Source organism: Nannospalax galili, unplaced genomic scaffold (assembly GCF_000622305.1).
Source record: "Nannospalax galili isolate Female #2095 unplaced genomic scaffold, S.galili_v1.0 scaffold1463, whole genome shotgun sequence".
Lineage (NCBI taxonomy): Eukaryota > Metazoa > Chordata > Mammalia > Rodentia > Spalacidae > Nannospalax > Nannospalax galili.
In genome coordinates, this window is record NW_008349596.1 from 981673 (window position 1) to 1001324 (window position 19652).

The 19652-nt window shown below is 41.3% G+C and overlaps 1 protein-coding gene across 1 annotated transcript in view; it reads right to left on the reverse strand.

Moving 5' to 3' along the window:
* The window catches only part of B3galnt2 (beta-1,3-N-acetylgalactosaminyltransferase 2), a 52740-nt gene that overhangs the window by 23721 nt on the left and 9367 nt on the right, over window positions 1-19652 (reverse strand). Inside the window, exons 5-6 of the mRNA XM_017801645.2 lie at window positions 15226-15326; window positions 10471-10667 (exon numbers count right to left, since the gene is read on the reverse strand). Of these exons, the coding sequence (XP_017657134.2) occupies window positions 10471-10667; window positions 15226-15326 (298 nt within the window). The remainder of the gene's footprint in view (window positions 1-10470; window positions 10668-15225; window positions 15327-19652) is intronic.

The window sequence follows — 19652 nt, forward strand, 5'->3', positions numbered from 1 at the left end:
TGGATATCCCTGTTCCTCAGAGTCAGAGGCAAGTCAGAGAATGCCTGGGGTCAGCTGGGTATTGTCGCCTATGGATACCTGGTTTTGCAGAGCTGGCCAAGCCTCTATATGAGGTAATAAGAGGGGGACCCTCAACATTTTCTTGGGAAAAAGAACAGCAACAGGCCTTTGACAACCTAAAACAGGCCCTCACTTCTGCACTAGCCCTAGCCCTGCCTGATATCTCAAGGCCCTTCTACCTTTATGTAGATGAACGGCTTGGTGTAGCAAAGGGCGTACTTGCTCAGACTTTGGGCCCCTGGAAGAGACTGATGGCCTACCTCTCAAAAAAATTAGACTCAGTAGCAGCTGGATAGCCAGCCTGTTTAAAGACCATAGCAGCCACTGCAGTCCTGGTTAAAGACGCTGACAAGCTTACCTTGGGACAATTAATTGTGACTACCTCCCACACTATTAAAGGGGTATTGAGGGCCCCACCTGATCGCTGGCTCACAAATGCAAGACTAACTCATTACCAGTCTCTCCTGCTAGATGTGCCCCACCTAACATATGCAGTGACCAGTGCCTTAAACCCTGTATCCCTGCTCCCTGAGACTGAGTCTGAGACGACTGTGCATCACAATTGTTCTGGCTTGCTGCAGCATGTCCAGGGAAGCCGACCTGATCTCACTGACCTACCATGGAAAAATCCTGACTTGGTGATGTACACAGATGGGAGCAGTTAAATCAGAAATAAAATCAGGTATGCAGGGGTGGCAGCAGTCACTCAGAAAAATGTTTTACGGGCAAAAGCCCTGCCCAAAGGAACCTCTGCTCAAAAAGCTAAACTAATAGCTTTGATTCAGGCCCTAAGACTGGGAGAGGGTAAAATTGTCAACATTTACACTGACAGTAGATATTCTTTTGGAGTCATCTATAGAGAAAGAGGTCTCCTGACATCAGAAGGAAAGACTATTAAAAACAAACAAGAGATCGTTGATTTATTAAGAGTCATATGGATGCCAAAAAGGGTGGCAGTCATTCATTGCCCAGGACACCAAAAGAACAACACACCTGAGGCCCAAGGAAACCAAAAGGCAGATCAGGTTGCCAAGGAAATAGCAGAATCCCCGTCTGAACCTGCTCTCCTAGCCCTGCCAAATCCTACGTTACCTAAAAAGCCTTCATATACAAAATAGGATGACAAATATTTCCAGACAATTCCAAATGGATATGTCTTATCAGGATGGAGACACACTGCAGACGGCAAGGTCATCCTTCCCCACTGCCTGGGAGAAATGCTAGTTCACCAACTCCATGAAGAAACCCACATTAAAAAAAAAAAATTAGATTATTATTAACCAGATGCTTTCAGTTTCCTTTCTCAACAGCTACAATACAGGACATCACTTCCAGATGTATGCCATTTCAGATGACTAATGCCTACTCAAAAAATGATAACTCCTTTAAAAAAAATGTAAAAGAAAAACTGCACCAGGCTCCACTGGGAGGTGGACTTCACAGAGGTAAAGCCGGGATGCTTTGGATATAAATATTTACTGGTTTTTGTAGACACTTTTTCAGGATGGGTAGAAGCTTTTCTGACCAAGAAGGAAACGGCAACTACAGTTGCCAAGAAGCTGCTAAATAAACTCATTCCCAGGTTTGGTGTGTCCCTGGTGTTAGGATCTGACTATGGACCAGCGTTCATCTCTCAGGTAATTCAGGCCTCAACAAAGGCCCTGGGGACAGATTGAAAACTACATTGTGCATACCATCCCCAGAGTTCAGGACAGGTAGCGAGGATAAATCGGACCCTTAAGGAGACCTTGACTAAATTAACCTTAGAATCTGGCATAGACTGGGTGACTCTCCTCCCTTTTGCCCTCCTTGGGACTAAAAACTCCCCCTATATTAAAAAAATAACTCCTTTCAAAATTCTTTTTAAAACACCCCCTCCCCTGGTCCCAAGATTAAAGTCAGAACTGTTGGCTAAAATAACTGATCATAAAATCCTCCAGTCTATTAGGGCATTGCAGGCAGTACAGGAGCAACTCTACCCCCTGATCCAACACATGCATGAACTGCCCCCAGCTACTCCACATCCTTACCGACCTGGAGACATTATCTGGTTAAGACGCCATCAGAAGAAAACACTGGTCCCTTGGTAAAAAGGCCCACGGCAATAAAAGCAGACAGACCGCGCACCTAAATTCATCACTCACACATCAAGCCTGCGCAAGCTGACCAAAAAAAATGGAGAGTCCAACCTCATTCAGAAGACCCCCCTAAAACTTCAGTTGGTAAAAAAGAAACCATCTATCACTTCCACACTGTGATTATGATTCTACTTTTATTAGCCCTTAAAACTCACCCCCAGAGAATTTACCAGCCCCAGACTTATGTTTGGAGACTATCGGATACACAAACAGGAAAAACTATTATAAAAGTTATACCTAAACTACTTTTACCCTAGGGGATTTAAAGGGGCAAGGGCTATGCCTTATGTCAAAAGAATATTCGTTAATTACCTCCCCTTACCTCAAGGTTTGTAATCAGTCATATAACAAAAAACATCTGGTCTATAGGAGACACCCAGCTGCTTGCTGCCTCCCCCCCACTTGGTTTGCCTGCTCCTCTGGCCTCAATAGCTGGTCCCCTCTTAATGTTTATAGGACTGTTAATCTTTGGATCCTGTATCCTAAATGCCCTAAATTTATTTTTTAAAAAAAGGGTCTCTGCTGTACAACTGATGATTATGAGGGCCCATTATAATCCCCTGGGCATTACGCCCACAGACGCATCAATGGTTTGATTCAAAAATTTCCAAAAACTAAAGGGGGGGGGAATGAAGGAAAATGCCTCTCAGACCCCCTCCCTATCCTCTAAGAAAAAGGCTGCCTTCCACCTGACGCTGAAAATCCCCTTCATTGTTTAAACCCTTTCCTGGTTTCTGTTTACAATTTCAATGGGAATGGTCTGGGGCAGAAAAGAAAAAACATTCTGAGCTAGCCAATGACAGTATACTTGGTACATCTGTGTATGGTCTCTATGGGAATGATCTGGGGCAGAGGAGAGGGGACATCCTGCCCCAGGTGAGACAGCCAATAACTGTATAGATAAAGTCTCTGGAAATCAGCCCTAGATTGTCAACTATTCTGTGTATAGTTTCTATGAAAACCCCGGCTTTGAGGTTTTTGTGGTTTTTCTGCTTAAAAGTCCCGCCATTTCACTGTACGGGGTCGCACGCAGGGCAGCTCCCAAGACTGTCTGTGTCCCCAGCCATTTGGCCTCAGTAAAGCGCTCCTTTTTACTGAGACTCAGTGTCCGAGTGGTCAATGTAGGGAATTTTACAGACCCATAACAAGACTTACACAAGATCAAGGCAGTAAAAATTTCAACATGAGCCGGTTGTGGTGGCACACGCTTTTGGTCCCAGCACTAGGGAGGCAGAAGCAGGCAGATCTCTGTGGCCAGCCTGGTCTATATAGTGAGTTCCAGGACAGCTGGGGCTACAGGGAGACCCTGTCTCAAAAAGACCAAAAAAAAAAAAAAAAATCCAACATGGAAAGGGGGAAGGGCTCCCAGGCCCCACCCTTAGCTGAGGAGCTAATGGCAGTTGACAGCTACTGGGGGAGAGTCACTTTTCTTTAGGAGTGTGGTCACTGGTGGGTTCCCCATACCCCAGTGGAGGACCCCACACCCATGCACCTATGGGCAGCAGTAACTGGACTCAATGAGTTAAAAAAAAATGAGTGGGGGGAGGTCAATTGATAGCTTTTTTAAATTAAATATTTTTATTTATTTTCATTTTATGTGTATGAGTGTATTGCCTGCATGTATGTGAGTGCACCCGTGTCGTGTAATGCCACAGAGGTCAGAAAGGGGCTTCGGATTCCCCTGGAACTGGAGTTAAGGATGGATTGTAGCCCCTATGTGGGTGCTGGGAATTGAATCCGGGTCCTCTGTAAGAGCAGTCAGTGCTCTTAACTGCTGAGCCATCTCTCCAGTCCTGAAAGATCTAGCTTAATAGTCCGGGCAGGCATTGAACTTTTATTATTGACCAGACTGGCCTTGAACTTGTGGCACTCCTACCTCAGCTTCTAGAATAATGGGATTATAGGCACATGTCTGACCACACCTGATTTTAAAACTTAAACAACAACAGAAACTGAACAGAATTGTGTTTCTAGTAATAGCAGACCAATTCTAGAGATAAAGATGATGAACTCTGGGAAAAGCATAAAAATGATCTGAGCCAGGTATGGTGATATACATCCACAATTCCAGTGCTCAGAAGGCTGAGGCAGGAAGGTTTCAAATTTAAGTTCAGCCTGGGCTACATAATGAGATCTCGTCTCTAAAAAACAAAAATAAATATACCTAACACAATCTGAAGGGGCTAGAATTCAAAGGCACAGGCAGAACCTGCAAGAGGACCCATGCTCAGAGAGAGGAAACTGGGGTCACTCCACCACCCTGGTGCTCTTACTGAAGGTGCAACTTTACAGCAATTTACATTTTTTAAAAAGGGAAAAGCAGAAGACAAAGTTGGGGTAAACACATCAACTACAAGGAAAACTCAAGCAAGAAAAAGATCAAGGAGAAAGATGTGGATTCTTCTACGCCCTGCCTTAAGCCGGGGTGGACTCATAAAGCACACTAGAAGCAGAGCCTCTGCAGCTCATCTGAGGACAGAACTGGGTAAATTCAGCTGTGTCCACTGTGAGGAGACAGCTTAGAGTCTCTGTCCAGCTAAGCCAGCTGCTTGGTACAAGAGAACAAAGGAAAAACATCAATACTTTTTGAGGACTATAGTAGGACTTCCTACACTCAGTCATTCGCAGTATCTAGAGCTACTGTGTACAAAACAGAAAACATACCCATCCTAACAGAAAAGATGACAGTCATAAAGAATACACTCCACAGTGACTTCGAATAAGCAGGTGAGGACTTCTGAGAAAATTAGTACTTTACAAAGCAATGGGCTTCCTCACGGGACTTTCATGCATTATCTCATCTTGGTTCATTCTCCTCCCTCTTACTAACGTCCCCGTTGGCCTTTACCACTGTGCCCTTCTGTCTGCCTTCCTACTCCTCCCTTCTGCACTGTCCTACTGTCCTCCCCACCCCTCTCCCTTGGTCCCCCACCCCACCCGTCTCATGGGTTACTTTTTAGTTCCCTGGCCTTTACCCATATTTACTCCCACCTTTGCACACTTAACAGTCAGAGGCTACGACCCACATCTTGCGAGATGAGAACAAATGGTATCTATCTTTCTGTACTTGGGTTACCACCATCCATTTTCCTGAAAATGTCATTTTTCTTTACAGCTGAGTAAAATTCTATTGTATATGTGTACCATGTCTTCATAATCTGTTCATCTTATCCTTTTAGAAAAGTTTATGGGCCATTTCTATTTCTTTTGAGAACTGTTTAGATTATTTGCCATTTACTGACTAGTTTTTGTTTTGTACTCCTTTATATTTATATAATAGCCATTTTTTCTTTGTTCTTTATATATTCTAGCTATTAACCTTTTGTCTGAAGTATAGCTGCCAAAGGTTTCTCCCATTCTGTATACTGTGTTGATGTTTTAATGTCATGTAATCAACTCCATCTGTCAATCCTTAGGAATGCTTCCTGTACTACTGGGCTCTATTCAGAATTTTTGTGTTTTCTCAAAACACTGTGCCTTAATGTGCTTTCCCTATTTTCCTTTAGCAGTTTCTGGTTTTTAAATTAAGGTTTCTGATCCAGTTTGAATTTACCTTTGTGCAAAGTGAAAGGTACAGATCTAATTTCATTCTTCTGTAGCTACGCCAGTACATTTGTTGAAAAGGCTGCCTTTTTTCCAGTGCATGTTTTTGACACCTTTGTAAAAAGTTAGGTATACAGAGCTGTATGGGTTTATCTCTGATTTTCTATTATGTTCTATGTGTCTACATGTTTGCTTTCGTACCAGTACCATACTGTCTTTATCACTACGGCTCTTCAGTATAGTTTGAGTTCAGGTAAAATGATACCTTCAGCTATGTTCTTTCTTCTTAGAACCTCTTTGATGCTCTGGGTCTTGTATGTTCCTATAGGAATTTTAGGCTTCTTTTTTCCTAGTTCTGTGAGGAATGTCTTCGGAATTTTTATAAATATTGCATCTGTAGATTACTTTTGGTAGTATAGCCATTTTCATATTAATTCTGCCAATCCATGAATATGAAAAATCTTTCCATCATCTAGTGTTTTTTTATTTTATTTTATATGTATGAGTATTTTACCTACATATAAGTGCATCCATGTGTGCAATGCTGACAGAGGCCAGAAGAGAACATCAGATCCCCTGGAACTGGAGTTAGGGCTGTTAGCCTCCATGTGGATGCTAGTAACCAAAGCATGGTCCTCTGCAAGAGCAGTCAGTGCTCTTAACCTCTGAGCCATCTCTCGAGTCCCAAGAGTCTTCAATTCCTTTTTTCAGCATCTGAAAGTTTTCCCTGCAGTATTTTTCAAGATTAAGTTTATTCCTAGGTTTGCTTTTTTTCTTTCTTTCCTTTTTTAAGCTACTGTGAATGGGATATTTTTCTTGATTTCTTTCTTAGCAAGTCCACTGTTGGTCTATATAAAAGCTACTCTTTCTGTATGCTCATTCTGTATCTCATTACTTTATCAGATCCAGAAGAGTTTTAGTGGAGTGGGGTCTTTAAAAAAATTATTTTTGTTTTATGTGTATGTTTTAGTGCCTGCATGTGTGTAAGTGCACCCATGTCATGCAAAGCCTATGGAAGTCAGGAGAGGGCACTGAAACCCTTGGAACTGGAATTATGGATGGTTAGCTGCCACATGGGTGCTAGGAATCAAATCCAGGTCCTCTGAAAGAAAAGCCAATGCTCTTAACTGCTGAGCCATTTCTTCAGCCCCCACATGGGTTCTATTAAGTATCAAATCCTGTCATCTAAAGATAGGGATAGTTTAACTTCTTCCTTTGCAATTGCTATCCCTTTTATAGCTTCCTCATGTCTTACTGCTCTAGCTAAAACTTCAAGCACTATATAGGATAGCAGAAGAAAAAGTGTGCATCCTTGTTTCATGCCAGATTTTAGAGGGAATGGTTTCTGCTTTTCCTCATTTTGTATAATATTGTCTATAGATTTGTCATACCTTTATTAATGTTATACTGTTGTTAGATTTGTCATACATAGTCTTTATTAATGTTATACTGTTAGATTTGTCATACATAGTCTTTATTGTTATACTGTTAGATTTGTCATACACAGTCTTTATTAAAGTTATATTGTTAGATTTGTCATACATAGTCTTTAATGTTATACTGTTAGATTTGTCATACATAGTTTTTATTAATGTTATACTGTTAGATCTGTCATACCATAGTATTTATTATATTGAGGTAGGTTCCATTTAGCCCTCATTTTTTTTTTCTTTTCAGGACTTTTACTGTGAAGTCATGTTGAACACTGTCAAATGCCCTTTCTGCATCTAATGAAATGACCATGTGATTTCTATTTTCAAGCTGGTTAATATGGTGAATTACATTTACTGATTTGTGTATGTTGAACCAACTTTGCATCCCTGGGTCATTATGTGAGCAGACAAGGATTTTAAAGCAACTACTGTAACCATGGTAAAGGATCAATTAAAGAAAAACATGCTCAAAATTAATAAACACAGGCTGGAGAGATGGCTCAGTGGTTAAGAGCACTGGCTGCTCTTACAGAGGACCAGGTTCAGTTCCCAGCACCCACATGGCAGCTAATATTCATAATTCAAGTTTCAGGGGATCTGACACCCTCTTTTGACCTTCCACAGGCATTGAATAACAGGGATACACTTATATACATGCAGGTAAAACACTCATACACATAAAGTAAAAACAAAATTAAAAAATTAATGAGCACATAGGAAATTTTAGAGAAATAGAAACTCATACACATAAAATATAAAATAAAAAAAAATAGAAAAAAGGTATATCTAAAGCATGAAACAAAAAAATCATTAGGCTTAATTGCAGACTGAGCAACAGAAGAGTCAGTGAACACAAATGAAAATAAACTATCTAAATCAGAAAAACTGAGATTAAAAACAATGAAGGAACTTGCTGTACAAGCCTGGTGACCTGCGTTCGATCTCCAGAATCCACATAAAGAGAAAACTGACTACACAAAGTTGTCCCCTGAGCTTCACACAGGAGTGTGTACACACAGACACACACACACACCCCAACAAGAACCCAATGAAAAAAACTGAACACAGATTTGTGATCTGTGAGACTACATCAAAAGATATACCATACACATAACTCTAATTTCAGGAGAAGAGAGTTAAGTGGCACTGGATGGTGTTCTGGGAAAATAACAGCTGAAAATTATAAAGAGAAAGTCTTAAAGGCAGCAACAGACAGACACACCACATTACTAAAATCATACCATTTTGGGCTGGGGTACTTGAGACGGTCTTGTATAACCCAGGCAGGCTTCTCACTTGCAGTCTATCTGCTCAGCCTCCTTAGTGCTGGGGCTACAAGTGTGTATCACCTTGCCTGGCTGTCTAAGTACTGGTATCCTGTGAAAAATTAGGGAAAGGACGGCTGGCTTTTCCCCATACACTGGAGGCCAAAACACTAGGATACATCTTTAAAGTATTGAAAAGGAAAAAAACTCAACCCAGCATTTCACAGCCAGAAGATGTCCCCTAGCAGTACAATATTTTCAGAAAAATGAAAATTAAGTGAATTTATTAGGCAGTGAACTTATACTGTAAGAAATTCTAAGAAGCCAGGCATGGTGGCACATACCTTTAATTCTAACACTTGGGAGGTAGAGGTAGATAGATCTCTGTGAGATAGAGGCCAGCCTGGTCTACAGAGTGAGTTCCAGGTCAGTTGGGGCTACAGGGAGACCGTGTTTCAAAGAATCAAAAACCAAACACACAAAAAAGAAATGTATGGTAGTGTAAACCTGGAATCCCAGTATTGGGAGGTTGAGGGTAGCTTGGGCTACAAAATTAGGTAAATACACACACAAACGAGAAAAAAAGTAGAGGTTGGGGACAGCAACAAAGTGCTTGCTGAGTTTCTGTGAAGCTGTGTTCAATTCCTAGCATGATAAAAACTAAGCAAGGTAAGGGTTGTTATTTGGGTTAAAGGTAGATATCAAAATTTGATATTCAGAGAGGAATACAGAGCACCAGAAATAATAACATGGGTAAACATAAAAGCCTTTTATTTTTATCGACACACCTTTAAATCCTAGTGTTTAAAACCTAGTAATCGGAGGGTGGAGAGATGGCTCAACAGTTAAGACCACTGACTGCTCTTGCATAGGACCCAGGTTCGATTCCCAGTAGCCACATGTAGCTCCAGTTTCAGGCGATCTAATGCCTTCTTCTGACCTCCATGGACAATGCACAACATGGGTGCACTTACACATGCAGGCAATATACTCATACACATAAAATAAAAAAATATTAAAAATAAACCCTAGTAACAGATCGCAGTACAACTCCATGCTACTACATTCCTTTAGATATAATCTGAATTTTGGAACAGGGTAACTCAACTGTTTTAAAATTTAAGTTTCTCTATATCCTTATTATGAAAAATATCAAAAGCAGCTGTTAACCTTACCTTACAACTTTTTAGGTTTCAGAGTCAATAATCCTCACTTATCCTCAGAGTTTCAATTTTTTCACATCCATCACTAACTTAAAAAAAAAAGATTATTTATTTATTTTATTTATTATGTGTATGAGTTTTTTTCTCTGTGGGTATGTATGTGTATTACATGCATGCTTGGTGCCCTTGCAGGTCAGGAGAAGACGTCAGTCAGGCTTCTGGAACTAGAGTTACAGCTGGTTGTTAGCTGTCATGTGGGTGCTGGGAACTTAACCCAGGTCCTCTGAAGAGCAGTAAGTACTCCTAAACTGCTGTGCCATCTTCCAGCCCTACTTTTTTTCTTGAGCTGCAGACTTCCTATGTTGCCCAGGCTGGCTTCAAACTCACCATCCTCCTGCTTTAGCTTCCCAAACAGTCATGTGCCGCTACACCTGGATCCATTACTGACTTCTGAAATTTCTGAGGCTTTAGAATTTAGGTTGGGAATTTCTAATCTAGTCTAACTTTTTTTCTCTTTTCTTTTCCTTCCTTCCGTTTGGTTTTGAAACAGCATCTCCCTATAGCCCCAGGTGGCCCTGAATTCACTATGTAGACCAGGCCGGTCTGATCTCAAAGAGTTCCACCTGCCTCTGCCCTCCGAGTGCTGGGATTAAAGGCATGCACTACCATGCCTGGTCTAACTTACCCATAGTAATCTTTTTCCAAACCAGCATTGCAATGTATTGCACTACAATAATTTCAATCAAGGAGGGAGGAAAAGCGGAAGTCACTCAACCACTTAAAATTAGTCTTTCAATCTTCTATGTATCACGAAGAAAAGTTTCTAAAAAAGACAAACAAGAAAAGTCCTGTCCAAGGCAGTACCTACCTCCTGCTCTGCCTGATACAGCTTGACAGTGATGTTCCTCTGGAAGCTTCCATCGCTAGCATCATAGAATACTCCAAGACTGGTAATCACAATCGGGTAGAGAACTCGGAAGCTCACACTGACAACTCGGTCTTCAGAGAGCCCCAATAAGGAAGCATCGTCAGGAAGGCTGAAGGCCTCAATTTCCTGATTCAGAACTAAACAAGAAGCAAGAACAGCATTTTACAGCATCAGACATATAATCTTTTATTTACTAATGCACGGTCTTAATAAGATAGTCTTAATGAGTGGCCTTAATAAGATGCACATAATTATTTTGTGTAAGATTTTTTTCACAAACAACAGAGACTCAAAGTGCTTGAGGAGCATGGCTGCTCCTAGAAAAACCCATTTTGAAATTTAAGAATGATTTTTTCAGCCAGATCTGTTATTCAGTTACTAGAACTGCTTCAACAGAGTTTTTCATACATACATGTGCGCACATATGTAATATATATTATATACATGCATACATGTCATAGAATACTAAATTTAAGTCAACTGCAAGGCATCTACTTGGAAGAACTAGACAAACAGATAATAAAAACAGTACTCAGTGCAGCAATCAGGAAATTTGGTTTGTTCTGCAAATTCCAAACATGCTGCCCCTGTTGAGCAATCTAAAAAATTTATGGTATGTTAGGAAATTATTATGGTATGGAAGTAACTGAAATCACTTCAACCAACACTGAAAAACTCTTGCTTTTAACAACAAATCAAACCCAGCAGACAATCAGGTTCTGACTACTTACTGCCGTTCCTAACCACTCCTCACCCTTCCCCGTGTGGGAGGGGCATCATGCCACTTACCACTTAAGACTAAGCAATTGGCCAAAAGTCACAGAAAGGAACAGATCCAGGAACCAAATGTAGTTTCAATGACTCCAAAGTCAGTGCTCTTTTCACTATCTAATCAGTTCCATAAACAGTCCTTTTCTTTTTCCAGTGCTGGGGGTTGGGCCTAGGGCTTCATTCCCATTAACCAAGTATTCTACCACTGAGTAGAGTGGAGCCCAATAGCCCTTTTCAAATAACTTCTCTAATTACTATAAATGAACCAGAACAGATTATATGATACAGTCAATACAGCAGAGAGTATCAGACCTGTTTTGATGTTGAATGCCTACTTTAAAAATCCATCAAAGTTCAATGTATGTTTGTAGAGCTGTGGTTTTCAAACTCTACTGATTGCTTAATCAGTTAAACAAATGTACACACACATTTATTTATGAAATAAACATACAGATTGTGGTCAGTCTATACATTCAACACCAGAGTTGGGGGCAGAGTTCAGTGGTACAGCCATGCCTAGCATGCCTCACATGTGTAGGCCCTGGCTTTGATTCTTAGCATTGCAGGGTATTACTGAAAACTAAGAACTCAATTACAAAGTTTGGCTTTGACATCATTCACTGAGTTCACAGATAGCCTAAGAGAGAAACTGCAGGTCATCTGGACCCTACCCTGGAGACCCTAGAAGGTATCTTATTCTCGGCTCAATAAAATGAATAAAATGAGATTAATGTGAGTGTTGGCTTCTTCTCAATTATAGATGTGAACAGGAGGGAGGGAAAAAGGACACAGATTTTTGGCCTGGGCTGGGCAAGCACTGCCAGAAAATCCAGACTCCATGTACGATGGATGATAACAACAATTTTTAAAAGATATTTAGGAAATAAAGGCACTCAAAGTAGAAGCATGCTCATTAAACAGCAGGCCAAGTCACTCTGAGATATCCTCTACCTTAAACAAATACCTTAAGCTCAAACTACCCACAATAGGAAATCGTGTTGCTTTCTGATTAATGCTCATCGTGACCTTTAGGTAGTAAAATAGCCCTAAATGCTTGGGGGGGGGGCAGTAATTAAAAAGGTATACCTGTATTAAACATAATACTTTAAAAATTTGTAGCCTACTTGGGAGTGGTAATGCATACTTGTAATGCCAGCACTCGGGAGACAGAGGCAAACATATCTCTGTTGAGTTCAAGGCCAGCCTGGTTACATAGCGAGTTCTAGGACAGCTCCTAGCAGGGCTAACCCTGCCTCCAAAAACCAAAAATAAAAAAATAAAATTGTAGCCTACATATTAAATCGACGAAATAATAGCCTATATATTAAATCAAAGAGTGGCTAAGTCCACTCTTTCACTGTAAATAGCACTTAAAACAGTAAGTTCCAGGTAATGCATGCTGTGGATGGGACCCAGGGTCTCGCCCTGCTAGGCAAGTACTCCACCACTGAACCATACTTCTAGCCCCACAAACATTCATAGATATATCTACATTCATAGACGTCCTAAGTAAGAAATCCCTGTTTTATAACAGAGTTGAATATAGGGCTCTATTTATTTATTTATTTATTTAATTTATTTTTGGTCTTTTTGAGACAGGGTCTCTATGTAGCCCCAGCTGTCCTGGAACTCACTATGTAGACCAGGCTGGCCTTGAACTCACAGAGATCCGCCTGCCTCTGCCTCCCGAGTGCTGGGACTAACAGGCGTGCGCCACCATGCCCGGCTGAAAGTGTACTAAAATTTAACCTTTCAAAAAGGTAGACTCTAAATAACTCTTAGGAACCACTCCAAATACTTTATCTCCTACCCCAGCCTTGCATTATGTCTACGAGGTAGTTCTTGTTGCTGTTTTTGTTTTTTTGAGACAGGGTTTCACTATACAGATCTGGCTGGCTGGGAACTTGCTATGTAGATCAGGATGGCCTTGAACTCATAGATCCACCTGCCTGAATTACAGGCATGCCCTCCTTGTTTTGTTTTAGATAGCAACTCACTCTGTTTGGCCAGCCTGGAACTCACAATTGGCCTTAGCCTCCCAAATTCTGGGATTACGGGCATGTGTGCCTGAACCCAGACACCTCTTGTTTACAGATGATAAAATGGATTCAGGAGGCCACAAAGTGCAAATGTGGCAGAGCTGGTTTTAGCACCATGGATTCATAGCTCATGCTTGTACAGAGAGGTGTACATAACTACAAAGATTTGACAAACTCTAAAATACCAGAATCCATGCCCAGCACACTAGAAGATTTGAAAAAGTTGTACCTCCCTTAGAGCTGCAGCTGAACAAAACAGAAAATGCTACTAAAATAAGACAGTTGTGTCTGGTAACACAGAAAACCTCCTAAGTATTGGTTTTCTGCATCCTTGCCCAAATCCTCACAAACTTTTAAAAATATCTTTAATTCTTTACTGTTTCTTATGCAGATGCTTAGTCAATGACTTCATAATTTTTATTTTTAAAAATTATTTTATTTACTTGGGAGGCAGAGGCAGGCGGATCTCTGCGAGTTCAAGGCCTGCCTAGTCTACATAGTGAGTTCCAGGACAGCTGGGGCTACAGGGAGACCCTGCTTTAAAAGGAAAAAAAAAAAAAATTATTTTATGTGTATGACTGCATTGCTTGCACGTATGTAAGTGCACACATGTTGTGCAATGCCCACAGAGGTCAGAAGAGGGTATCGGAAACCCTGGACCTGGAGTTATGGATGGTTGTTAGCCACCATGTGCTGGGAATCAAACCCAGGTCCTCTGTAAGATCAGCCAGTGCTCTTAACTGCTGAGCCATCTCTCCAGTCCCGACTTAATAATTTTTTTTTTTTGGTCTTTTTGAGACAGGGTCTCCCTGCCGCCCCAGCTGTCCTGGAACTCACTATGTAGACCAGGCTGGCCTTGAAATCACAGAGATCCGCCTACCTCTGCCTCCCAAGTGCTGGGATTAAAGGTGTGCGCTACCACCCCCGGCCCGACTTAATAATTAAAAAAATATATATTTATTATTTGTATTTATTACTTTTATTTTATGTGTATGAGTGTACTGCCTGCATGTAGGTAAGCGCACCCGTGTCATGCAATGCCTGTGGAGGACAAAAGAGGCCACTGGATTCCCTGGAACTAGAGTTACAGACAGCTGCCATGTGGGTGCTGGGATTTGAACCCAGGTGTTCTGCAAAAACAACCAGTGTTCTTAACTGCTGAGCCATCTCTCCAGCCCTCCAACTTAATAATTTTTAAATTTTATGTGTATGAGTGTCTTGCCTGCATGTTTGTAAGTGTACCATGTACATGTAATGCCTGCAAAGACCAGAAGAGGGAGCCAGATCCTCTGGAACTGCAGTTATTGACAGCTGTTAGCCACCATGTGGGTGCTGGGAACTGAACCCAGGTCCTCTGCCATAACATCCAGTGATCATAATTGTGAGCCATCTCCCCAGCCTCCAATAGCAAATAGCTAAAAAAAATTTTTTTAAAACATGTTGCCAGCTGGTCTCAGACTCCTGGGCACAGTGACCTTCCCACTCTAGGTTCCTCAGTGCTGGGAGAGTCCAGGCCTGGAACAGCACCTGGTCTTTAGGCAATAATTAAAAAACAAAGTCGACTTGAAATACTTGTATCATGGCTATCATAAATTAAACAGTGAAATCAGCAATTTTCCAAAAATTCAAAATTCAGCAGTTTATGACATGTAATTTTCCAGATGTCTCAGATCACACTGAGGAATATTCTCCTTGGTGCTGAAATTCTCTATCGGTAAAGAATCTCAGATTCCCTGAGGAATGAATCAATTTATCAAAAAGGCTGAAACACAACTTTTGATGACAAAAATTTAGTTGGTTAAAAACATATTTATACTATCAAGTTTAGCAACTTGTACTTGATATCAAACTTGTAGCTGGCAGTCTTAGGAAAAAGGCAACGCACCTGGATTGGTGATGTTGAGCAGTCTGCAGGAGTAAGGATCCTCCCTGTCTTCCACAGGCACTTCACAGCCATGAGCACCTATTATGAACTTCACAAGCACACTGAAGAGATGCGTTGGTGTTAACATCAGTTACTGATCTTCACCTCACATGCACACTTCCTCATGCCCATTTCAGACCTCTGGGATACTAGGATTCACGAGGGTTAATCTCTGACTATTCTTCTAGTCTACTGAAAGGGGACATACAACCCAAGGGTTGCTAACTACTGAGGTGGCTTTCTGTGAGCCCTCTCCTGCGGGTGCTGCATCAAAATACGCACAAACACTTGGCCTGGTTTCTAATAAATGCTCAGGCCATCGAACAACAGATCACAGTAACATCAACTCAGAGACTGTGTTTGAACTTCTTTTTCTTTTGCTCAATTAGTTTTTCTGAGAGAGGAGGTCCCTGACAATTCCAGACCTTGCTTTATTGGTTACCATGACCTGTGGCTTCTTCCCTCCACAGGATAAACCAGGGCCTGGCACCTGCATTTTCTTACTGGTCTGCTCACTCTTTTCACTTCATCTCTCCAGGTAACATTATTCACTGCCAGGGCTTCAGCTGACCCAAGAATGATTCCCAACTAGCACCTCTAGTTTAGACTCAACCTCTAAGTAAGTTCCTAAGTAATCCTTAAGTTCACTGGGCATCATCACATAGATCACCCGCAGGGAACTATGTCCTGAAGGGCTGCCTTGTGAGCCAATTGTCAAAAAGTTTCAGGAATTTTGTAAGTGATAGCCTTTTAAAATGATAAAACAACTAAATGTACTAAAAACAAAGCAATACTTAAGCTCCTATTTCAATATTAAGACCATTTACATATACGGTGGAACATTACAGATGGTGTGTGTGCATCTTTGCCCAATTTTGCATTCAGTGATGTCACAGTAGTTGCTTCGTAGGAATATTAGATCACAGAAATTGACAAAAAATACAGAGAAGGACTTGACTTCTTGTTTTGTCTAGACTCAGAGTATGGAAGAAATGTTAATTATGCAGATTAAAGCATGACATATCATTATGCTGTGACTAGTAACCACCCCCAAACCGAATATTTTCCCAGTGTCCAAAAACTATTACCTGTTTTAGCAAAGACGTCACTGACTCTACTAAGAGTAAAGTTCTGACCTATCTTAGTTGTCACTTTAGTCTTAACTCTTTTTTAAAAAATTATTTTCATTGTTGTGTACGAGGACTGTATTGTCTGCATGTGTGTTAAGTGCACCGGTGTCATGCAATTCCTGAAGGGATGAGAAGAGGGCGTCAGAGCCCCTGGAACTGGAGTTAAGAACAGTTGTTAGCTGCCATGTGGGTGATGGGAAGTGAACCCAGGTCCTCTGCAAAAGCAGTCACTGCTCTTAACTGCTGAGCCATCTCTCCAGCTCCTAGTCTTAACTCTTTAACTTAAATATTTACTTCAGAACTCTATGCCTTTGTTGAATCCAGCCATAAGTTGGTTACAGAGCCAAAAGCCTGGCAACCAACAAAAGTATTCTATGAGAACCAATTGGCTACACGGATTTTACTGACTTAACAGTGTGCTATACATGCGACTACTTGTCAATTATGTTGATATAATCCTCGTATTAATAAAATTATGATACATCTATGTACCTATGAACACAGTTTTTCCAGAAAGCCATCCAAGACATTCCTAGTACACACTGCCTGTAGGTGCCTGAAATTGACACACACCTTTACTTGAGTTTCTTTCCCGTGAAACCTCTTCTCATCTGGTACTTAGCACCTTGATGGAGGATTCCACTATTCTCCAATCAGGCAGCTAGCAGTCGCTAAGACACCTTTTCTTCCTACATGCTCTGATAAAGTCACTACTAAGCAGGTCATGCCCCTCAGCAGTTCTTGTCTGAAGAAGTCGGCCCTTCCACTTAACCCTCTAAACAATGGCTTGCGATGAACTAAGCAGGTCACTTTCTCCTTCCTTCCTGGGCTTCACTCTGCTGTAACACCTTCAACAACCCCCAGCTTACACATGGCTGTTTGGAGTTTCCAAACACTCTAGGATATTCTGCGTATGTTTATATTGCAGCACATACTGCACTATTAAATCTATTTCTTTCTGATAAACTTCAAGCCTCCCTCAACCCTCAGGCTGTACCGTATCTTTGTGCTCTACCACATGCAGTATACTACCTGCTTAGAACAATAGACAATAAATGTGCTAAACTGACAAATTATAGCCTTATTACAAAAGCTTAGAAATTAAGTTCTTAAAATATAAATATGTTTTATATGGCTCCTTAACTGAAATGTAAGATACCAAAGAAGCCATAACCACAGAAATGCACATTTTTTTTCCTAAGGGCCAAGAAAGGCAGAAGACCCACCCAGCCAACTAGCATTTGGATAAATAGATATGAATGAATACGCTAACTATATATATTTATAATTTTCAAACTATCTTAAATAATATTACTAAATTCACATAATTACTGTGCCCCAGAAAGTTGTTTTGGGCTCCAACCTATATTTTTTTTGGTCTTTTTGAGGCAGGGTCTCCCTGTAGCCCCAGCTGACCTGGAACTCGCTATGTAGACGAGGCTGGCCTCAAACTCACAGAATTGCGCCCATCTTCCAATCTATTTTTATAGAAAAAATGTATTATTTTCATAGAACAAACCACAAGCTTACTACATGTAAATAACCATGACAAACACATATGAATCACTAGCGAATGTCTGAATGTACATTTTATTCATTATTTCTATTTCTGAGGCATTCTTTATTCAACAGCTGTTGAGCACTTACTCTGGGCCAACCTAGACTGTAGGTACTGGGAGTATATAGAAAAACAGAAACGTCTATATCCTGGTAGGGAAAGACAATGTATAAATTTTCTACTACGTATAATACATATGCCAGGTGGGGACATGTGTGATAACACCAAGGAAGGGAAGACAGTGGACTGGGAGGGAAGTGCTGTTTAATTTGAGGCTGTCTGCTTGAGTAACATTTTCCAGAGACCCGAGGAAGGCTGCCCTGAGGACACTTAGTGGAACAGTGGTCTAGGCAAGAGAAGCAGCAAGAGCAAAGGCTGAGGCAGGAACATGTGTACTGCACTGGGGCAAACAAGAGGGTATAGAGGGGAGGCGAAAGAAGACATTGTGTGTTTTCTCTTATGTACTGAGCCCAGATTTAAACACACACACACACACACACACACACACACACACACACAGAGGACATGAAAGTAGAAGGGCAGACTCTTGGGGGAGGAAGAAACTCAAAGGAAAGAGGATGAGAGGAGGGTATGGTGAGGGTATAGATAAGGGTATTCTCTACATGTATGAGAATGTTACAATGAAAACCATTACTCTGTGTACTGATTTTAAAAGTTAATTTTTTTAAAAAATCCTGCTGGGATTGGTGGCATACGCTTTTAATCCCAGCACTTGGGAAACACAGGCAGGCAGATCTCTGTGAGTGTGAGGCCAGCCTGGTCTACATAGCAAGTTCCAGAGTTCCATGGTGAGACCCTGTCTCTCTCTCTCTCTCTCTCTTTCTCTCTCTCTCTCACACACACACACACACACACACATACACACACAATCAATCCTGGGGTGGGGAAAACACAGTAAAGGGGCCTGCGTAGGGGAAGTAAATGTAGATTTTTACTTATTGTATTTATTTATTTTGAGACAAGGGTGCCATGTAGCCCAGGATGGCCTCAAACTCACTATATAGCTGAGGTTCATACCCAGCAGGATTTTATTCTAAGTAAGAAAAGACACCAGACACAGTCTGACACACACTCACACATGTGCAAGTGCAACACACACACACACACACACACAATGTATCAATGGAGGGGTACAAATACAGGATTGATATAAGCTGACTAATCTTAAAAGGATCATTCTAGCCTGGCTGCTGTATGGAGAATGAAATGTAGAAAGTCAGAGAGAAGCAAGCAAAGAATTCCTGCTACCGTGGAGTAGGCAAGGACGGCAGTGGGAAGGTCTGAGAAGTCTGGTTCTGGGCATGACCCAAAGCAGCAGAAAGAAGACATGGATGGCTGGTGCAGCATGTGAAAAGGGAGCCCAGATGGCAGCACAATTTCTGGTCTGAGGAGCCAGTGGAAAGGAGTTCTTACTGAGCGTGATAGGAAAGACTACTGGAGGTAGTTGAGGCCTTTCCCGTGCTGGGCAGCAGGGTCTACTATTACTGCAATTGTGCACTAAAGAAACCCACCTGGAAGAGGAATAGAGGAAGCTCTGAGTAAGACAGGAAATCTGTAAACGCTTACTGCTGGTGACAGGAAAATTCACAACTCCAATTCACCTCAAAAGCCACTCGGTCAGGAAAGTGACTGTTTAACACAACGCCAACAGGGCCTTCTCTGCTATACCCCAGTGTCCT